Genomic DNA, 23,040 nt, shown 5'->3' with positions numbered 1-23,040 from the left:
ATACCGGCGCTTATATGCGAACGTCATCCGCAGCGTGTATACAAAATTTCAGCTCAGTCGGTTGAATATTTCTGCTTCAAATTGGGTTGCAAGATTTGACCTCAACATACATACAAACATACATACATACATACATTGCAAGTTAGTAAAAACCATGTCAAAATAGCTTTTTTTTACTTGTGTTTCTTTATCCTGTCAACAGTCACTTTACCCTGCAGAGTGATGGCAGGATAAAGTTACACAGGGTGTAGTGAAAATCCGATTAACTAGATATTATCTCCGAAACTGTTGATAATACAACTGTCATAATTTTAATATACATAGTTATACTTCAATACAACATTAAAATGTTATTGGTAAAAAAACTGCCGTATTAATATTTTAAAATAATCATGCCAGAATAAAGTGGACATACCTGTTACAAACTCCGAACGTCACACTTTGAAAACTTCTAACCACAAGACCGCAGCACCTCACACACAAACCTTTACACCGGCGGCTAGAACCATACTGGCTACGTGTTTTACGTATATTAGGGCCTCAATAAGACTTTCTGTGTGTGAGTGAGGTGCAATACCGCGGACGCACAGGATATGGAGAAAATATCGCTGGACAAACTTTGAAGGTGAAAATTAGTGTTCAAAAGTAATCGAAACATCCCGTGCAACGTATATTTAAGAATATAGTAGTCTATTCTCTACAAAAAACGATATTTTATTATCATAAAACTGCAATTTAATAATCTATAGAGCGAAAACTTGAGCAGTGTCGCATTGTGACAAGGCAGGGTACAGTAGAAAACGGTCTTCTTTATTTTTTTTTTACAAAAGTATTATATTTATAGAAAAAATATATGTTGGCCTCGATGTGTCACGTTAATGCCTACTTATGAAAATTTTAATTATATGTGAAAATTATATATTTCGCATACTTTCTATTCAAAAACGTGATGGCAGGGTACGATGCCACTATTTTGAGAATTACCCGTAGCTAGGTCGTTTCCCTTTCTGTTGTATTAACGTTATTTGTATTTACTGTTCAGTCGTTTTTTTTATAAAATATAACTACAGCGATCGCGTTCAAAGATTCGCTTAGATGGGCCTATATTTGTGTTGTTGTAGATTTCGCTTATTTTTTATTTTTGGAAATTTAAACACTTTTTCTACTGATCATTCTCAGAATCATGAGACTTACAAAATTTTTTCCAAAATTTCTATATTTTTTTGCTTTCCTCTGAGTTACGATCAAATTCTATGAGAAAATGTAACTCAGGGGAAAAATAATTGAGACATTTTGTTCACAAAAGAACTCCTGATTCTGAGCAGAAAAGTGCAAAAATTCCCACATTAAAAAAAAAAGTAAAACAGACAACATAATAAAAAGCCGCCCAGATATTATTTAGAGCCGCGGTTTCAAATTATTTTTGATATTTATAAGACGACACTAACATACGAATTAATGTTTAATGCATGCATAACCTGTATACAGCCAGTTTATTGATCTACAGCTACGGGAACCTCCATATGCATGTTCCAACACACACTTGGCCGATTTTATTTAAAGAACAAACTTAAATTGTGCAGTTCTTAATCTGCCTTGGCTTAAGAGCGTTATAACATTTCGGCGTCGGGCGAAATTAGGTATTTTACCCGCCGCGCGAGCCCAATATCCCGACCCTTTCTAGCACGTCTTATCACTCGCTCGCACTACAATAATGGACAAAACAATCTTGATCCTTTCTATGGAATTTTGATAACAACCACAATCTACTATCTCGATATAAACTTTTGATTTCTAATAAACATTATTTTGTACGAAAAGACTAGAATATAGCGCAAAATAATATTAATTACGTTAAAATTTATTTAAAAATTTAAAGTAATAATTATAAACTGTGATCATATTTAAGTAGATCCCATCCCAAATGTTTGCTTTTGTTATATGATAAGTATTAGAGTAAAGTATATATTAATATGATGATAAAATAAGTCAAATATAATTCTAATTACTTCAAGGTGTTACTCAAGGTCTGATGATGGAGAGAGATTGTGGTCACCAAAAATCAACTTGCATATTTGAATAACATAAAAAAACGAAGTGGTTCAGTTACATGGGTTCATTGGTACCGGTGACCACCATCTGGCTCCAACATCAGACCCTCAGTACCACCTCTTGTCAAAGGTCTTATTAAGAAGAAGTAAGAACCCAATGAGCCTGATTACTAAATGGTTTAGTTACATGGATCACTGGTACTGGTGACCACCATCTGGCTCCATCATCAGACCCTGAGTACCACCTCTTGTCAAAGGTCTTATTGAGACGATCCCAATGAGCTTAAAGACGATATGGTTTAGTCATATGGTTCATTGGTACTGGTAACCACCATCTGTCTCCATCATCAGACCCTGAGTACCACCTCTTGTCGACGGTCTTGTTGAGACGATTTCAATGAACCTACATACGAAGTGGTTTAGTTCCATGGTTCATTGGTACTGGTGACCACCATCTGGTCCCATCATCAGACCCTGAGTACCACCTCTTGTTAAAGGTCTTATTGAGATGAACCCAATAAGGCTAAACACAAAGTGGTTTAGTCATATGGTTCATTGGTACTGGTGACAACCATCTGTCTCCATCATCAGACCCTGAGTACCACCTCTTGTCAAAGGTCTTGTTGAGACGAACCCAACGAGCCTAAACACGAAGTCGTTTACTTACATGGTTCACTGGTACTGGTGACCACCTTCTGGCGCCATCATCAGATCCCGAGTACCACCTCTTGTCAAAGGTCTTATTGAGACGATCCCATTGAGCCTAAATACGAAGTGGTTTAGTCATATGGTTCATTGGTACTGGTGACCACCATCTGGCTCCATCATCAGACCCTGAGTACCACCTCTTGTCAAAGGTCTAACGTTAGCTAGCCTAACCAAGCCTTCTCACACAGTGACTAACGAGACATAACAGAACCCTTTGGACTAGCTAGTGACGAAACGGCCAACTGTAGAGTTTGTGAAGCTTGCAAAGTCAGAAACTTCTAAATATGGTCTGATAACTTTTTGATAGGGCAGCCTTTTTGTTCTCGTCTTGGCAAGTGACTTGAAAATTATTTTTACCTTATATTTTGTAGGCTATGTCAACAATAGCAAATTGAAATTTAAACATATTGTGTAAATCAGTTCTTATTTAATTTGCCGCACAGCTCTCTAAGTTCTGTTCTGTTTTCAGGTCCCGGTTCATTAAAACCTGCAGAAATTAAGCCTAAGTCTTTAAAGAAACTTACCATGTCTGTCTTAGGCTCGGGGCCTCTGCTCAAAGCCAACTGGACATCCTACAACTACTACAAAATAAGACATTTACCAGAACATCCAGAGATCGACTTCAAGAACAAGAAGACTGTTCTATACGTTCCTGGATATTTGGATAACATTGACGCCCCTGTTGGAAGAGGGTTTGGTGAAATATATAAGCAAATGGGATATAACGTGATCATTTTGGAATCTTTTACTTGGACAACTGACTTATTGCCCGTGTAAGTACGGAACTTAAAACGACTTTTCAGGACTTGTATCCCTTACTTTATAACGGACTTCAAAAAGATTGCAGATCATCAACCATATTTTTTTGTATGTCCGGTCTCAATCAATTTGGATAGTCATTATTTATTTGGATGAATAGTCTCTAGTTGGCTTCGTTCACGTCTATTAAGCCCAGGTTTGTTTATGGGATGAATTAGAGCTTTTAATCAAATATCTCACATATCTCACACTTAGATACATACGTTTACTGGACAAAACTGATTACACAGTACAGAATAAATTCAGACTGGTTAATTTAAATCGTAAAACCATTGCTTACTTTATTTGTCAAACATACCAGCGTGATAGAAAGTGTCTTTAAAAATATTTTAGTTATTCTCTAATAAGTATATTGATATGATATGTTTATTCATTTTCTCGCATTCTTTATTAATTCATTCTGTTTTTGCAGATCCGCGCGCTTATTGCGCCCAGTCGGTAAACATGCCGCCGAAATGTTAGCGACCCTTACAACGCTGGGTCTAAACCCCAAAGACCTTGAACTGTTAGGAATCAGTCTCGGTGGTCAGACCATGAGCTTCATAGCCAAAAATTACCGCAACATCACCGGGCAGACCATCGCCAAGCTTGTAGCTGTAGAGCCCACAGGGCCGTGCTTTAGAAACCTAGGACCCGACCAAAGGCTTGACCAATCTGATGGAGATTTTGTCCTTCACATTGCAACAAATATATACGGGTTTGGCATGACATACCCGGTCGGGCATGTGTCTTTTTACGTCAACGGCGGAGAGTGGCAACAGTCCGGGGCCTGGTGGATCCCCTGTGGCATCATATGCAGTCACATTAGAGCCTTATTCATTTGGATATCCGCTTTGCACAATCCTGGAAAATTTATAGGAGTACAATGCGACTCTGTGGAGAAGGCGGTACGAGGCGATTGCTTCGACAAGGAAGTTCCAGTAACTAATACATTAGACATGTTTACCGACAAATCCAAACCTGGCATTTATTTCTTGGCTACTTATAATCGGTATCCATTTTACTTCGGTAAGAAAGGTGTAAAAATTAGGTCAGGATTTGAACTTATTCACGACTTTCTAAAGCAGGTCAATAAAGATGATATGATGTTGGTTTAGCTGTTATTTCAATATAAGTACAATAGTGTAATTGAAGCCAAAATTAATAAATAAGATTTTTTTCTCAACGCCAACCAGATTCTTTCATTTTACTCTCTATAATTAACAGATGAACATCATTCGGCTCAATCAGAGGTTCATAGATTCCGATAGTATAATTTAAAAGAGATAAACACAGTGCAATTTATCGGGGTGTAGGTATTGATCAATATAAAAATTATATTATTATCTACAACTACATCCCGATAAGGATATCTAGTTCCCGAGATACAGGCTACGTGTATTTTGGGGCTAACGTATGTAAGCTTACATAGTTACAAAAATCTAATTAGTTTTAAGTTCTATCTGAAATATTTGCCTACATGTTAATATGGCCCCCGTGTGGTGACGGGTTAAGAATTTCACCACCCCCTTTCTTCCCGTGGGTGTCGTAGAAGTCGACTGTGAGATATGGGTTAAATTGTGGCGTAGACGAGAGGCTGGCAACCTGTCACTGCAATGCCACAATTTCGTTTTACCTATTTTACCCCCTTTTTGCCAAGAGTGGCACTGACACTTCAGTGGTTCATGTGCTCTGCCTACCCCTTCATGGGATACAGGCGTGATTGTATGTATGTATGTATGTATGTATGTTAATATGATTTAGCAAAAAAAAAATTGTAAAGGCCCCATTAAAATGCAATTCAATATACATATTGACTGAGGTAAGGAAATAAACGGGTTTTAAATAATGAATTCGTTAAAATCAAGTATTTGACCCTGAAATCGACTACACATATGATATAGTTTTTAAGGTGGTACTGGTTTGTTCTCCATAATTTTACAAATTCTTGCCATATTAAACATTGCCTTCCTCAAAACTAGTCTTCTCACCAATAAATTCCTTAAAAAAACGTATTAAATTATATTTCCAAAAACCCTGGTGTTAGTGTGACTGCAGATAAAAATAAATAAACATTACAATATAATTGGCAATATGCTGGCAGTGGCTTTTATATTATTTGTGTTGCAATATATAGCCGCGGAACAGATGATACAACCTATGGGATTCTTATCTGACTGTAAGTGTTTTTTACCCATTTTTGCATTGTCAAAATAATCTATTTAGTCTCCGTATTAAACACTTTGTCGCTGACTATAAGGACCAGATTTGCTTGTATCTTTATACGAGCAACCAGTCAAAACTTCCTTACGGAGAGCGACAAAGTTGGACGTTTTGCTCGAAAATTGTTTATTAAGAAATTGTAAGATTTTTGAATCAATAAATGATTTGAAATTTTTGTGAGTTTAACACAACACCTTCGTGGACACTAAACGCCAATAGACAGAATTTCGTTATTTATATTTGTCTAACAATTATTATTATTAATAAAGTGGGTGTTATATAAAATTGTCTTCGGTTACCGCGATAGTTACTCATGAAATAAAACTATGGAAACGGATTAAAGTAGGTATATTTCTTTTATATTGTGTCCGTTGTAGTGTCTAGCAAAGTGTTAAGTAAGAGTTTTGAAAGATTCACGGTAAATTCCATTAGATTTATATTGACTGGACATAGACCGTGATTACCTTTCTGATTTTAATCGAGCTCCCGATATTTTGATCCATTACAGTCATCTGTTTGTAATGGTAAGAAAAGGTGAAGGTATTAATCAGCAGTTCTCAAAAAGTTTGTACAAAAATTAAAGAAAAAGTTAAATTAGTTTTTTTTATTACTATTTTGTTTTTTAGATTTTTGTAAGTTTTATTTCGTCATTAAGGTTCGCTAGTATCTATATTTTCTTAATTATAACAATTATCCTGTATATATCTTACGAAAGTCGACTTATATTACTCAATGTTGGTAACAAAATAGGATCAATTAAAATTTGCTGACGTGGCTATGTACAAACTTTTTAAGAACTGCTGCAATTATATAGGAGCCGTGTTTTTATGTTGTCTTCATTTATATCTATATTATTATTATTTTCAATTACCATTTCACCTAGTTAAAAAGCGATTTTAAGACATAGTTTTAATACTCCATTTTGTAATGAATTTTTGACGACCGGTCTGGCCTAGCGCGTAGTGGCCCTGCCTGCTAAGCCGCGGTCCCGGGTTCGAGTCCCGGTAAGGGCATTTATATGTGTGATGGGCACAAATATTTGTTCCTGAGTCATGGATGTTTTCTATGTACGAGTATGTACTCGTATTTATCAATGTATATAAGTAAGTATATCGTCGACTAGCACCCATAGTACAAGCTTTGCTGAGTTTGGGGCTAGGTTGATCTGTGTAAGGTGTCCCTCAATATTTATTTATTTATTTTATATGATCATACTCTTATAATAAAAAAGCATGTCCACAAGATGGAAAAATTCATATGGTTTATAACGATTTCTCATTAAGTTTTATTAAAAGGTGCTTTGCCAAACGGCCTAATCTAACATGCTTTAACAATTCCTCAATTGATGCAAAGATAAATAGAAATGCCCTTGTCACTAAATAAGTTAACTCTATTGTTTCGGTTTTCAGGTCCAGGTTCCTCAAAACCGGCAGACATTAAGCCGAAATCTTTGAAGAAACTTACAATGTCTGTCTTAGGCACAGGCTCTTTGTTTGAAGCCAACTGGACATCTTACAACTACTACAAAATCAAATATTTACCTGATCATCCAGAAATTGACTTCAAGAATAAAAAGACTTTACTATATGTTCCTGGATATTTGGATAACATTGACGCCCCTGTTGGTAGAGGATTTGGACAACAATATAAGGAAAGGGGATATAACGTGATCATTTTGGAATCTTTTACTTGGACAACTGACTTATGGCCTGTGTAAGTACGGCATTTAGAACGACTTTTCTATATCCTTTTCATTTTTTAGATCTCTAATTCATTTTATTATTATTGCAGATCAGCGCGCTTGTTGCGCCCGGTCGGTAAATACGCCGCCCAAATGTTAGCCACCTTAACAACTCTAGGTTTAAACCCCAAAGACCTTGAACTGTTGGGAGTCAGTCTGGGTGGGCAGACCATGAGCTTCATAGCTAAAAACTACCGCAACATCACCGGACAGACCATCGCTAAGCTAGTAGCCGTAGAACCCACAGGACCCTGCTTTAGAAACCTAGGACCTGACGAAAGAATCGACATATCTGATGGCGATTTTGTACTTCACATTGCTAGTAATATATACGGTTTCGGCATGACGTATCCCGTTGGCCATGTCGCTTTTTACGTCAATGGGGGCGAGTGGCAACAGTCACACATATGGTATGCGCCTTGCGGTATCATTTGCAGTCACATTAGAGCCTTATTGGTTTGGATATCTGCTTTGAACAATCCTGGAAAATTTATAGGAGTACAATGTGACTCTGTGGAGAAAGCCGTACGCGGCGATTGTTTCGACAAGAAAGACAAAGTCACCAATGCGTTAGACATTTTTACAGACAACTCAAAACCTGGTATTTATTTCTTACCTACGCGTAACAGTTATCCGTTTTACCTTGCTAACAAAGGCGTAGAATTTAGTTCGGGATTTGAGTATATAAACAATTTTCTGGAGCGAGTCAATAAAGAGGACATGATGTTGGTTTAGCTACAATAATTATATTACATGGCATCGTTATTTTATTACTAATGTCGGATGACACGCCGATGTTCGCTTTTTTGGATCTTAAAAATCGTTTATGACATAGTCTCTTACCGGTATTATGGCATAAATAACTTATCATCATCACATCATCATAACGTCATCTCACTTATTCAGCATTGGTATGGGAACCAAAAATTAGTCTTAAGTGGGCGGCTCCGAGAAACAGGTACGTCATGCAGTGCGGAATCAGACAGGGTGGTATAAGCTCTCCGTTATTGTTCAATATTTATCAATGGCTTAAGCTATGCTGACGATTTAGTGTTGCTGAGCTCCTCGATGGATAGTCTTATAAAAATGTCTGGATTTCCAAAAAAATATACTTATGCGGAAGTTATCAAATGTCGGAGTTTAAGCTATGTGGAAGTCCATTACAAAGAGTGGATATATTAAAGTACCTGGGCTACCGGGTCACAGGCGCACGGTCTGATGTGGAGGACATTGAAATTGGAATGAAATGAATGGTGCTTAGGATGCTGTTTAGGTTGTCACGGTAATTGTAGCGCCTCCGACTAGGACAAACTTTATTTGTCATAATGAAAAATTGTTGCGCAACACCCTCACGCAGCCGACACTGCAGGAACAGCATTCTAGGGTCGATGATAAAATTCGAGATCAAAAACATAAAAAAAAATATCAGTATTTGAAGTCACATTGCAGGGTAAATACTCGTAACATTTAATTTTGTTTATTTATGTTTTTGATCTTCAGTGCGATCACTGACCTTACAGCCTGGCTAACTAGAGTAGAAATTAATAGGTGCGCCACCACCGGTTTGAATGTGACATCTTTTGAGTCACTCTTGTATGAGAGCATTAAGCGTTGCTAAGAAAAAAAAAGTTCCATCTGTGGTTGGTGCAACGTTGGGAGACCCCTAGTCAATCGGTAATTTCAGCTGTGAATGTGTTATACCGCGAAAGTTATAAATGTTGTATTGTTAGGTTATGTTGGTTTTGTCCGTGTTTGTTTTTGTTTAATTATTAAGTAATATTAATTCTTGATGTGTAAGCTTTGGTCTTATACTCTGTCAAACAAGTCTGTCAGTAAATAAGAACAAAGAAAACTATATGCATCCTTTTCTTTAGGGTGCTAGAGAAAAAGATACCTATAGTTTTGTTTGTTCTTATTTACTTACAGACTTGTTTTACAGAGTATAGGTAACCCTTTTGACTTAATCGCTGAAAATAAAATATGTTAAAAAATATAATATTCAATCAAGAAGTAATGTTTTTTTTATGCTTATAATTTACAAGTTTTTGCATATCCTGCTTGATCATCATAATGTCAATTTATTTTTCTCTTTGGCTGACACAAGAAGCGGTAAGTTAGTTGAGCGCAATGGTCTGAAATTTTAAATTTTTAGAACACAGAAAATTAAGAGTAAATTGTAGTCAAAACAACAATGTAGTTAATATTAAAACCTCGAACCCAAATCCCGATCCAATATAATTATAACAGCCGGCGTATTATGATTCCAATTTTATCACTTATCCACGTGGATAAAGCATCCGTCACGCTTTGGCAAGTATGTCAGTGTGAGAGTGACAGTTGTCTTATCCACGTGGACAAGTGATAAAATTGGAAGCATGATACGCCGGCAGGACTAATGAAGATTGTTGTAAGTAGATAAAATAAACAATGAAACAAAGCGAAATTTATTTAATAATGGAAGTTCAACGGGCCTGCGGGTAACCAGGCCGGCCTATTTTTCGTTCGATTTTAGTACTGGCTTGATGGAATCGCATTTATTTGTTTGGGGATATTTTTAATTCAAATCAGTGCACAAACTGAAATAGCTGTTCTATATTTAAAAATATATCTCACAAAAAAATGTTATCGGAGACACCTACTACCTACTCGATGTCGAAAGGTGTGCGCCGCTTTCTAACCCGCTGGTTGTTACGCCTCTTGACTGTTCCTAGTCTTTGGCAAATGTTCGACCCCTGAAGCATGCAGGACAACTCCACTCTTGAAGGCCGGCCAGGGCAAGCCAGAGGTAGAGAGTCCTGTTCCAAAAATACGCACTAAGCGTTTTTGCGAACCGCCAAGAATTGGAATGCCCTGCCTGAGTCTGTGTTTCCGCATGAGTACAATCCAGGTCTCTTTAAAGCAAGAGTAAATAGGTATCTCATAGGTAAGCGTGCTCCACCGTAGACCGCATCATCACTTACTATCAGGTGTGATCGTGGTCAAACGTCTACCTATTTATACTAAAAAAAACCTATCCTCCTTTCGGGTGACAGAGTTCCCCAGGAACACCGTACTGGTGAAATCATACCTACTCTTATAAATACGTATACGTCTGTTTCCATCTCTATTTATGATGGAATTGATATCATCAGTATGTTATTACTCTATAATAATAATAAGCGAGCGGCCATTTTCGGGGACCCATATAGTGAGTTGGCGAGTCGCCGCCTGTCCATTTTGTCATGTTTTATAACATATGAGCAAGGCAGGTGCCATAGTTTTTCCGATAGTACCGGTGACCAATCCACCAGCAACTCAACCTAATAGCCCGGTTTCTTTTTGTACCTTTTTCTTACAATAGTTCTACACTAACCGGGGCTTGTCCTTGGGTGCATTACTATAGTGCGGACAGGGATAATCGCCGGTTAGTGTCACATTACATTTAGATTAAATTGTCTTAAAGGGCCTCTGCGCTGTTGGCTTCGGCCCCACGCACGCCTCCCAAAAGTCCGGGACCCCATGGTCCCGAGAACTGGAAAGGACATACAAATAATAATAATAATATTATTGATAAAGAAATTACAAAAACAAAACATAATTATTAAGAAGCAGGTAACAACAGGCGGTCTTAGGATCTTTTATCTTAAAATTGAATATAGCGTTATCTTTAATTTTATGCTCATGTTCAACAAAATATTTTAATGTTACGAATTAATAAAAAAAACATAGATTTATTTTACGGGAAAATAGATTATGCAAATCGAAGTCTAATTAACATAATTATAAATTGTAATCAACTAACTAGTTGTAGCTAGTTCTTGGCCATGATTACCCATACTAATAACTATTATAAATGGGAAAGTGTGTGTCTGTTTGTTTGTCTGTCTTTCACGGCAAAACGGAGCGACGGATTGACGTGTTTTTTTATGTGGAGATAGTTGAAGGGATGGAGAGTGACATAGGCTACTTTTTGTCTCTTTCTAACCCCCCACTTCCCTTAAACGGGGGGTGGAAGTTTTAATGGAGCGTTCCGCAATTTTCGAATTTAACGCGAGCGAAGCCGCGGGCAAAAGTTAGTAATCTATAATAGTACATTCCGATATAAGTGCGTAAAAAGGAAGTTCGAAACGAGTGGCGATAAATTAAAACACGACCGAATGGAGTGTTTTAAATCGACACGAGTTACGAATTTCCTTTTCGCACTTGTATCGTACGACGTTTTTCAGTACAGATGACCCCCCGAAGTTTCGACGGCATATAACGAACCACTTCTCGCACTAGTGCGTAAAAAATGCACCATCTGTACTGAAAAATCTGTATTGTATCAAGGAATAAAATTTTTTCTGCGTACAGAAAAGACACTTTCTACAAAATTGAAGTTTGACAACCGGTTCAGGGTCAAATCGTAGTATTGCGTCTTTCTAACGCGGCCATTTTGATTATTTAGGGTTGTCAAAAAAATGTTTTAAATAACGCTCACTTGGTGGTAACAGACTGTATATGAAATCTGTGTTGGTTAATGTAACGACTACCCACACAAACATTAGCTGATTCGGAGTGTCAGAGGTTGATATTGCCCGGTTCCATATTTCCCCCGCGGGCCGTAGCGGTAGGTTTACGACCCCTGTTCGCTTTTGGTTTGATTGAAAACAAGTGTATTTATAAATTTAGAAAATGTATGACCGGTAAAAAAAACTGGTTATCAGAAATAGTAGATTAGGTGCATTTTCATATTCATATTAATTTATTAATAATATCATTCATATTACATGTCATTCATTATTCAGTAGTACATTATAATCTCAATTATTTATCTTTTCCCTTAAGCTAGGTTTTTTACAATATGAGTATAAAAGTAAAATAAAAAAAAACACTTACAAAACAATAAAAAAATGTATAAACATATTATAAAAAACCTAACCTAGGGTGCCGCCAGCAGCGGGGCAGGGCCCAAGCTGCCGGTGGTTAGGGCTGCAGAGAGAGGAACCGTCGGACTATCCGTGTTATAATAATTATTATGCTTATAGTTATCACATATTTAGTATACTATGTATAGGTAGTATACTACAATATCTGTACATTTAAAAATTCATTATAGTATTTTATGCAACAGGCGTTTAAAGGAGGTCAAAAAAGACGAGTGGCGTGGGTAACAATTTGAGGCGAAGCCGAAAATTGTTATTAAGACGCCACGAGTATTTTTTGACTCAGTTAAACACTGTTGCATACAATACTTTTTCTACGACCATGCACATACTTTTGAATAGTTTTCTAGAATAACTTTCGTGAAATTCGCACTGTTTCCTACAAGTATTTTTTTTGACTTGTCCTCTGCAATATTTCTGCACTCACCCTGTCGCTCGCACTCCCCCGCGCCGCCGCCCGCCCCCGGCCGGCGCCCCGCGACCCGCTATATCCCTTAACGGCTACCTAACAATGCTGTAAGAGCTATATCGTATGCGTGGGTACGCGGGGCGCCGGCCGGGGGCGGGCATCTTTTATGTAGGGTTTTAACGATCTATGCACGACACGGTAAATGACGAATAACAACACGGGAGTAGAAAAAAACTATAAAATGTGTGCTCGAGAAGCCATACCTAGGCATAAGCCAGTAAAGTAAAAAATGAAGCGGAGCTCATAAACATGTGATTTGAGAGTTTTTAACCCCCGACGCCAAAGTTTGACGTGCTTGTCCGTCTGTCTGTGGCATCGTAGGTCCCGAACGGATGAACCGATTTAGATTTAGTTTTTTTTTGTTTGAAAGCTAAGTAAATTAGTCGGGAGTGTTCTTAAAAGCCATGTTCGATGGGAACGGTTCAACTATGTCTGTTTTTTTTAAGTGGTTAGGTTATTTATTTACCTCCCAAGGTGTGTATAATATTTTCAGTTCGACGGAGCCGGGAGGCGGAGACTTCGTTTAGCGCAGCGGCTTGAAATTTGACGGCTCGAGCTGCAGTTTGCACGCTTCCTACCATTCAACAATATATATTATGATACATTTAATAAATTATTGTGCCTGAGCTGTAAATTCACAGTTTTGACGCATTTGTTTTGAAGTATGTTGCGATGTGGCTAATGTGCGTATCGTTTGCCAAATCTGGCGATTATTTACGAATTGGTTAAATCGATTAGGCCCTATGTACAAGGAGGCGCTTAAACAAATATATACGATTTCTATCAACTTACTGAAATGTCGTTTGACTCATTTGAATCGAAATGACAGGCTCTGCCACAGCACTAGTTTAAAAATAAAAATGAATGATAAATTACATAATAAGTAAATCCTGCGTGATAAATTAATATCGTAAAATACTCACTAACGAAGATCCGCAAAAATGTAACATGTGTTAGATTATGCATATTTATTATTTACTATGTTGTTATGCATATTTTAAAGTAAGCGATATATTGTTTTTAAGTACTTGATTTTTTTATAGTACATTACGATACAAGTGCGTAATAAAGGAAGTTCGAAACGAGTGGCGATAAATTAAAACACGACCGAAGGGAGTGTTTTAAATCGACACGAGTTACGAATTTCCTTTTCGCACGTGTATCGTACGACGTTTTTCAGTACAGATGGACCTCCGAAGTTTTGACCTGCCATATAATAAACCACTTCTCGCACTAGTGCGTAAAAAAAAACACCATCTGTACTGAAAAATATTATTACAGGATTTTATTTAAAATTTCATTAGGTCGCGCCAGTTTACGTTTTGTAGACGCTGTCATGTGTCAAAAATGTGAACTTACAGCTCCGGGACAATAATTAAAATCTATGCAATTAAACAGGAACGTCAAAGGCGGCACTCGCTTTGAGAAAAACTCAATTAATTACAATAATTTTATTACACGGGATTAATTAATAACCCCATCATCGATATTACTGTCTCACTACTGGTTTGTATTTTGTGAACGAGATCACTGCGCTGCGTCACAGTATAATAAAGAGTACTATCGTACAGTATGGCCACTCCCGCTCCCCGCTGAAAGTGCCGCCCACCCCCTCTCGGTTACCTCACAGTTACCGCCTGTCAAAAACGCGAACAGTCAACCTGTCATATCTCACTCATACAAGCATAGTACGTGTTCACCTACACGAGCTTAGACTGTGTGCTAGGAACGTGCCTCTTTCATATATTTGATCGCCAGTGTCCGAGGTGTGGCTGCGTTATGATACTAAGCAAGGACCATATAATCCCGGGACTAACAAAGCCCGTACAAAAAAACGTACCACTGAAATGTATGGACTTTTTAGGCTTAAAACTAGATGGCGCTGTTTTGCAGCCTGAAATTATAGCCATATTTTCCCCAAATATTTTTTCATGTTTTTATTTTTTACAAAAACAAATGACAAATTCCTTTATTTTAATATCATATCATGTCAATACACATTTTGAAACAAATTGTGTCCACTTAGAAAATCACGTCATTTCGTCGCTCCGTTTTGCCATGAAAGACGGACAAACGAACAGACAGTCAGACATACACACTTTCCCATTTATAATATTAGTATGGATTTACAATCTTCATGCTAAGAATCGTTCCTCCATTTTTAGCGCCACCAATGATATACCCATCTTTTGCCTCACCGTTTGCCTTTATATTTGTACCTCTGTTCCCTTAAACTGTATACAGAGTGGGGCCTGTAACAAAGGCGATGAATTGAACTCTATAGGCTATTCTCCTTATACTGATCAACATTTGTTCGGCGACTTTTAAAAATAACTTGTATTTTGATTTTTATCACCCTTGAAAGTTTTTTCTAAGAGGTAATGTATTGCGAATTCTGTTAAGTCTAAAGTGTGACAGACAACGTCAATGACAACAATAATGGCGTACATTGAAGCTAATATTTATTTTGTATGAAAAATTAAAAATTTAAAGACTTTATAATTTTTAAAAGTCACTGAACAAATGTTGATCAGTATAAGGAGAATAGCCTACAGTTCAATTCTTCGCCTTTGTTACAGGCCCCACTCTGTATATATAAATCTGTTGTGTACAATCTGTTGTATAAATCCATACTAATATTATAAATGGGAAAGTGTGTCATGTGTGTCTGTTTGTTTGTCCGTCTTTCACGGCAAAACGGAGCGACGAATTGACGTGATTTTCTAAGTGGAGATAGTTGAAGGGACAGAGAGTGACATAGGCTACTTTTTGTCCCTTTCTAACCCCCCACATCTCTAAAATGGGGGGTGGAAGTTTATATGGAGCATTCTGAAATTTTAGAATTTAACGCGAGCGAAGCCGCGGGCAAAAGCTATACCTATATAAATGATCGTTGATTGAGACGTTCAGTTTAGGTTGAGAGAAAGGGACACAGCTATAGCAGTTACATAGCTCCGTCCCCCTCTCTGAACCTAAACTGAACGGCTTTAGCACGTCATGGTAAGCCCCCAGATACCGATACCGTAATTAATTAATTATATTTAAATAAACAACCTGGAGATACATATCGTCACTACTTTTAAATAAAACCGGCCAAGAGCGTGTCGGGCCACGCTCAGTGTAGGGTTCCGTAGTTTTACGTATTTTTCTCAAAAACTACTGAACCTATCAAGTTCAAAACAATTTTCCTAGAAAGTCTTTTTAAAGTTCTACTTTTGTGATTTTTTTCATATTTTTTAAACATATGGTTCAAAAGTTAGAGGGGGGGGGACGCACTTGTTTTTCCTTTAGGAGCGATTATTTCCGAAAATATTAATATTATCAAAAAACGATCTGAGTAAACCCTTATTCATTTTTAAATACCTATCAAACAATATATCACATGTTGGGGTTGGAATGAAAAAAAAATATCAGCTCCCACTTTACATGTAGGGGGGGTACCCTAATAAAATATTGATATACATATTGGTACCAAATTTGAGCTTTCTAGTGCTTACGGTTACTGAGATTATCCGCGGACGGACGGACGGACAGACGGACAGACAGACATGGCGAAACTATAAGGGTTCCTAGTTGACTACGGAACTCTAAAAAACTTGTAAACTTGTATCTTCGTCTGTCAATGAAAAAAAAATTGTAGTAAGTATGTACGAAATGCTTATCGGCTGCCCTACGCAGAAATCAAGTAGGTATCTCAAATTTTTCCAAAAACTGTTTTTTTACATCATTCGATTCAGTTTTTCAAAATACATCTTTCAGTATTTTTTTGAAATTTTTATAATGTATATTTTTCAAAATACAGAACTTTAAAAAATTCAAGTATCTTTTTTTAACAGGGTATTCTACGCTAAAGTCAAGTATCTACCCTATTTCTATCTTGAAATCGAGTATCTTGCGAAAGATACTTGCAATTCATATTAGATGGCTAATTTACTTGACTTCAGAGTTGAAATATTGATATTGATTGCGAAGTTACTTGACTTCAGCGTAGAAATATTGATATTTATTGATAAGTTACTTGACTTCACCGTAAAACAATTGATATCGATTGCGAAGTTACTTGACTTCGGCGTCTATCATTTTGTGATGATGTCAAAAGCTTGTAATTATTTAAACATGTATTAATTTAGGTTTCAGGTAGAAATTGTCTTAGTATTAAAAACAACCAGATGTAAACAGTAAAAGCACGAGGAACTTGTCTTATTTAATATGTAACTTCTTTTATACAAAATACGAAAATACATATAACGAACATACTTAATAATTATTGCATGTTGGTTAGTTGATACTTGCCTCCTAGTCAAATAAGCTTCTTTTTAAGAACTGTCAAAACGAATTTGAACGACATGCTAATATGGAATTTATATGAAATTGAATTGAGTGACGTCACGGTCAACTCAGTTACTTTATATATTTCTACCTGACTTATTAAGTAGAAATGGGATTTAAAAATAACTGCTGTTCATGTTTTCTCGTAATTATCTGATGCTTTATTTCGTGCATGGTATAAAATATTTTATTTTATCTACAGTTCCCTATTATTATAATTAAGGAAGGCTATAACTTTCATTATTTTTTTCTGTCTTCGAGTATTTAGGCACCTACCTACTTAATTAATATTGTGCGTTCCACGGGAAATCGCTTTCGAGGTTTTTCTTTTGTTATTTAAATAGTCTCCTACAACATAAGTAATTGATTAAGTTTAATGAGTATTTTTGAACTCGTCGTGACAGAAAAACCTCTTAAACCTATAATCTTAAGACAACTTGCATTCAAACACAACCAGAGCTTCTTTTCCGTGGATTAATCCAATATTGCATTTATATTAAAACCTAATTTACACAAGCATGACATACACTACATCTAAAGGCATCTATCTAAAATGTATACATTGTATACATATACTAGCGGTCCGTCCCGGCTGCGCACGGGGCTATCATAAAAATGGTTATAGTAATTTATCCTTAAAAGATAGACATATGGTATAATGGACTTTTTTGTATGTCTATGAAAGATACACAATTTCGCCATACATTGTTTTGATATAGCTCAAACAGTTTGGGCAGCGTTTTCGATTAAAGCTCTCAGCCAGCAGAATTTTGTCCGACTTGATTAGTAAAAATTGACATATTTCAATCAATTCAAACAAGATCTCAACAAATTATATACCAAAATCTTTCCCAAGAATCATTCTATTCATTGGTGAAAACCGCATGAAAATCCGTTCTGTAGTTTTTGTTTTTGATACAGTTAAATATAACAAGCCTACCAAAGCTAAATGAAAACAGTTCAAGATACTTGCTTTCTTGTAGAAAAGCTTTAAGATTTTCTTATCGCATTCTACGCAGAAAGCTGTTTTTGTATTTTAAAATGATTGAACTAATAATTTTGAAAAAAATAATTATAGTTCACTATTAATGATATCTAGTATAATGAATTTCGTCTGTTTTAAAGGCTTATTAATTAATAAGCATATAATCAGGAAAAATAAAAAAAAACCGTTTTTTCGCTCTACTGTAAAATTTGACAAAGCCCAGATACTTGATTTCTGCTTAGGGCAGCCGATATAGACTTACTGCGTTTTAACTTTGAGGAACAGCGTGAGATACGAGATTTTTTAAAAGTAGTGACGATATGTACATGTAGTGACGCCGGTAGGTGTTACCACTCTGCAATCTCTTCGGACGAAGCGTTTCGTATTATTATGATAGAACTTCATCTTAACACTTTCGCTACCAAGAACCCGACTGTCGGGCACACCGCTCGTAGAAGCGTAGCCGATTACATGGGTTTCCCCGTATGTAGCGAAAATGTCGTAGCGCCGCGTAGAGCCCGGTTTCGAAAGTGTTAAGTAAGTTTATGATATCGATCTTGATGTCCAAGGTGATTTCTGTTATCAAATTATAAATTTTACTGGCTGATTAGTGTGAGTGAGTATTGACTTTGGTAAATGATAAGGAAGCCGCGAGTTCAAGTCTTTCCCAAGCTTTTAAATTTATTTAAAGCCTAATTGCCATCTATTGCATACTCTTCTGCTTGTATAAAAGTTAAATCAAATAAGTTTACCTGTTTTTACTTTAAAAATATTTAGGTAAATACTTTAAAAGATCTTACCGCAGTAATTTCTTAAAAGAATAGTTCAAATTAGGACCAGAGTTTTACCCCGGCACGTGAGCGGGTCTCGAGATTCCCGGAACTTTCTCACGAGTTACGGATCATTTCTCGGAACTCATCATAGGGAATGTGGAACTTAGTGGAACTTGAGAACGGAGTTAGAGTTTGTGAATTTTGACGAACAAAAGCTACATACATACATACAATCACGCCTCTATCCCATAAAGGGGTAGGCAGAACACATGAAACTACTAAAGCTTCAGTGCCACTCTTGGCAAATAAGGGGTTGAAAGAAAACGAAACTGTGACATTGCACTGACAGGTTGCCAGCCTCTCGCCTACGCCACAATTTGACCCAAATCCCATAGTCGCCTTCTACGACACCCACGGGAAGAAAGGGGGTGGTGAAATTCTTAACCCGTCACCACACAGGAACAAAAGCTATGCTGTTGAGAACGGTTATAATATTGAAAAGGTAAAGACTTTAAAGTATGTAAATGCTGAACATAATAATAACAATACGATAATATCCCAGAGTTTTGGGTTCAGGAATATTAAATCAATAAATAAATTAAATAATAAAATAAAACTATGGAAACGGATTAAATCGCGTATAATGAATTTAAAATTCATCCCATTAATAATTTAAACTATTGTATACATACTTAAATTTGCAAACATGGTTTAATCGCGTAGGTATACTTAAACTAAGTTTTTAAACTAACCGACGTCTCAAGAGTATCGTCCCTGTGGTCCCGGAAAGAAAAAGGAGAAAAAAAAGGTATATTGGTTTTTTTTTTTATTGTGCTTGGAAATTATAATTCTCCTCTTGAACACTCCCATAAAAATCCCGGCACACATCAAAGTCGCCCTCCAAATTCACTCCACTTCACTCAATGAAATACATCAGAGCAATTATTTTGCGAGCTCGTAAAAAATACATTTTGGCCGGTTGACCGTTCCGCGGCCTTTCAAGCTGACGAAAGACGTATATAATCCTGTATATTAGACAGATAAAATCAAAGAATTTCGTCGTCGTTGCTCAATGTTCTTACAGATAAGTTTCAGGAACACATACGATGAAGTTCAGAAAGACCCGTGTGACCTTAAAGTGACCGAGAAGCATCTACTCGCACAGGACTGGAGCGAATGGCGGAGTCTAGAGTCGGAGGCCAAGATCGTACTGTTCGGATTAATCCCTGCCGCTTCTTTCCGCCGTCGCCCTCGCGACAACATTTCCATCTCCATCATTTACATAGATGGTTGGCAGTCCTCAACTGTGCGTTCCTCCAGAAAATTCCTGCCTCGCACAGCTAAACTGTGAAATGAATTGTCGCCTGCGATTTCCGGACCGATACGACCTTCAAACCTTCAAGAAAAAAGCGTACACCCATCTTAAAGGCCGGCAACGCACCTCCTGCACTTCTGGTGTTTCGGGTGTCCATGGGCGGCAGTGATCGCTTACCATCAAGCGACCTGTCTGCTCGTTTGCCTCCCATCACATAAAAAAAATCAATCGCTGAGCTAGCGAAGTAAGGGTTCCGTTTTTTCCTTTCGAGCTACGGAACTCTAAAAACGGTTCACAGAGCGACGATTGAACCCGTAAACTGTGACGTACCGCACTCTGGTATAATAGCGTAACTCGATAAAGATTTCCCCGGGCGGCCATGCTTCACACTCGCCTTGGAGCGAAGTGCTTTTGAGCCTTTTGGAACGCTATAAGGATTAGGCCGTTCTGAGGTTTGACCCGTCTAGGGCAAAAACTAAGTTATAACCAGACGTAACTTTTCCAGGAATTTTGGTCCAGTACAGAAATTTAACTATATATCTGAGGCCAGCTGGAATACTTAATTAGGATTGATAACAGTAAAGTGAGTTTGAATTGATCATTGACGCTGGTGACCTAGCGTGCGACTTTCAATCCGGATGTCGCGGGTTCGAACCCTGGTCCTTACCAATAACTTATGTGCTAAATGTCATTTGATTGCCAGTCGCTTTTTGGCGAAGGAAAACATCGCGAGGAAACCGGACTAATCCCAATAAGGCCTAGTTACCCTTCGGGTTGAAAGGTAGATGGCAATCGCTTTCTTAAAACTGGCCTTGATTAGTTGCCAAAACGGGTAAGGATGGACTTTGGACAAAAAATCTAATGGAAAAATGGACTATAAATTAGGTATTATATCAGTCATGACAGAGAAGTTGAGAGGAAGTAGATGAGCATGGTATTGGCATGTAATGCGGAGGGATAAAAGCAATGTTATAAAATGAGTGGTAAATATGAAGGTGGATGGATAAAATGGTAGTGGAAGGCCTAAGAAAAGATGTATGGAATGTGTGAACAATGATATGAGAGTGAAAGCTATTAGTATGGAAATGACAGCTGATAGAGAGGAATGGAGGAAGATGATCTGCTGCGCCGACCCCAAATAATGGGAAGAGGGCAAAGGAATGATGATGATGATGATGATGATTAGTCGTTATATAACCTTCCAACGTCTTTATTTCGTGTCCATTTATAACGAAATGTATAAAGCACAAAAATATCTGTATTTAATCTCAAATCAATATCTAAGGAGGATTTTGTATGATTGGTGTGTAGACTCCTTTTTTTTAATTATAAATGGGCTTACTCTTGGCCACAAACTAGCCAAAGGCAAAGATGTGGCCTACGATGGAGTGCGCTCGCCCAGAAGATGCCTGTTCACTCTTGATTTGAAGGTTGCCGGGTTATATGAGCTCGGAAATATAGCCACCGGCAAGGAATTCCACTTCTTGGCACAGTGCGCATAAAAGAAGAAGCAAAGCGCTTCGTGCGGATTCGTGGAATATCTACCAAGTAAGGATGGAGACCGGCCGTGCGTTTAAGAGTCCGATGGTAGAATGGGGACGGTGGAATAAGCTCGTGTAGCTCTTGAGCACACGATACTTTGAATAGTCCTTTAAAGTCTGCTCTAGCCATGTTGATTCCATTATCGAAACAATCTGGTTGTTAAAGCGATTGTTTGGCAGGCGCCGGCGCCGGGTGTGACCCTGGATAATTGAGTAATTCGATAAAAGATTTCCCCCGACGATGCCACCACACGCGCTTTGCGGGTGCGTTTATTGTTACGTAGAGATACGTATTGTATCGTATACTTGTAACTTTTAAATTAGGACTTAATAGGATCATCATCATCCTTCCTTGCGTTATCCCGGCAGTTCTGTTGCCACGTCTCAAGGGAGCCTGGGGTCCGCTTTGACAACTAATCCCAAGATATGGCATAGGCACTAGTTTTACGAAAGCGACTGCCATCTGACCTTCCAAGCCGAAGGGTAAACCAGACCTTATTGGAATTAGTCAGGTTTCCTCACGACTTAATAGGGTATTACTGCATTATTAAACTGACCTCCAACGTTTCAGGGGCGGCGTTGTCCCCGTGGTCTCGGAGAAGACTGGCTTGAAATTACATCAACACCAAGCCGCGCGAGGTTTCCAAACTAACCGCACTTCGTCTTGACTATTACCTTGAAGTGTTGTCGCACTAGAGATGTTACTCTGTCGATACAACACTAACGATATTTTGATTTATCGATATTATTTATTCACGATTTCACGTGGATAAAAAGTTATACCTAATGTGTAAAATAATCGTGAAAGTTCTCATAAAATTGTTAATTTTTAGACATTGTAAACAGTACATTAATTCTATTAACTTTCAATGTTATCTAAACGAGACACACTCACATACCAAACTGTTCCCCAAAAGTATCGTCCACGCTCCTCATCTGATTGGGCGGTCGTTATTGCCCGTTGGTTCCGCCGAATGGCCTCAGAGGAACCCTGTTCTAGAATACATCCAACAGACTCCGCAAAGGCTTTGGTATGAACCTATGAAAAAAAAAACAAGTTTGTGTTTACCTAAAGACGCCTTTTTTGCGCCTTTTTTGCGTCTTTTAATAAATTTCTACTATATTTAGGTCATAGAGTAACTGTAACTGTTGAGAAATTATCAAATTTTCTTTGTAATATACCCAGATTCCACTCTTTCCAGT

General features: G+C 37.5%; 1 protein-coding gene across 1 annotated transcript; it reads left to right on the top strand.

Moving 5' to 3' along the window:
* The first annotated feature begins 5,536 nt into the window (after positions 1-5,536).
* LOC125233333 (phospholipase A1 member A-like) lies at positions 5,537-9,492 on the top strand. Its single transcript, XM_048139305.1, has 3 exons — positions 5,537-5,736; positions 7,190-7,493; positions 7,572-9,492. Exons 1-3 carry the CDS (start codon positions 5,652-5,654, stop codon positions 8,254-8,256), a joined length of 1,074 nt encoding a protein of 357 aa, XP_047995262.1. The 5' UTR covers positions 5,537-5,651; the 3' UTR covers positions 8,257-9,492.
* The last annotated feature ends 13,548 nt before the right edge of the window (positions 9,493-23,040 follow it).

Source organism: Leguminivora glycinivorella, chromosome 14, assembly GCF_023078275.1.
Source record: "Leguminivora glycinivorella isolate SPB_JAAS2020 chromosome 14, LegGlyc_1.1, whole genome shotgun sequence".
Taxonomy (NCBI): domain Eukaryota; kingdom Metazoa; phylum Arthropoda; class Insecta; order Lepidoptera; family Tortricidae; genus Leguminivora; species Leguminivora glycinivorella.
Note: the sequence above shows the minus strand (reverse complement) of the source record. Positions and strands in the feature narration are given on the sequence as shown.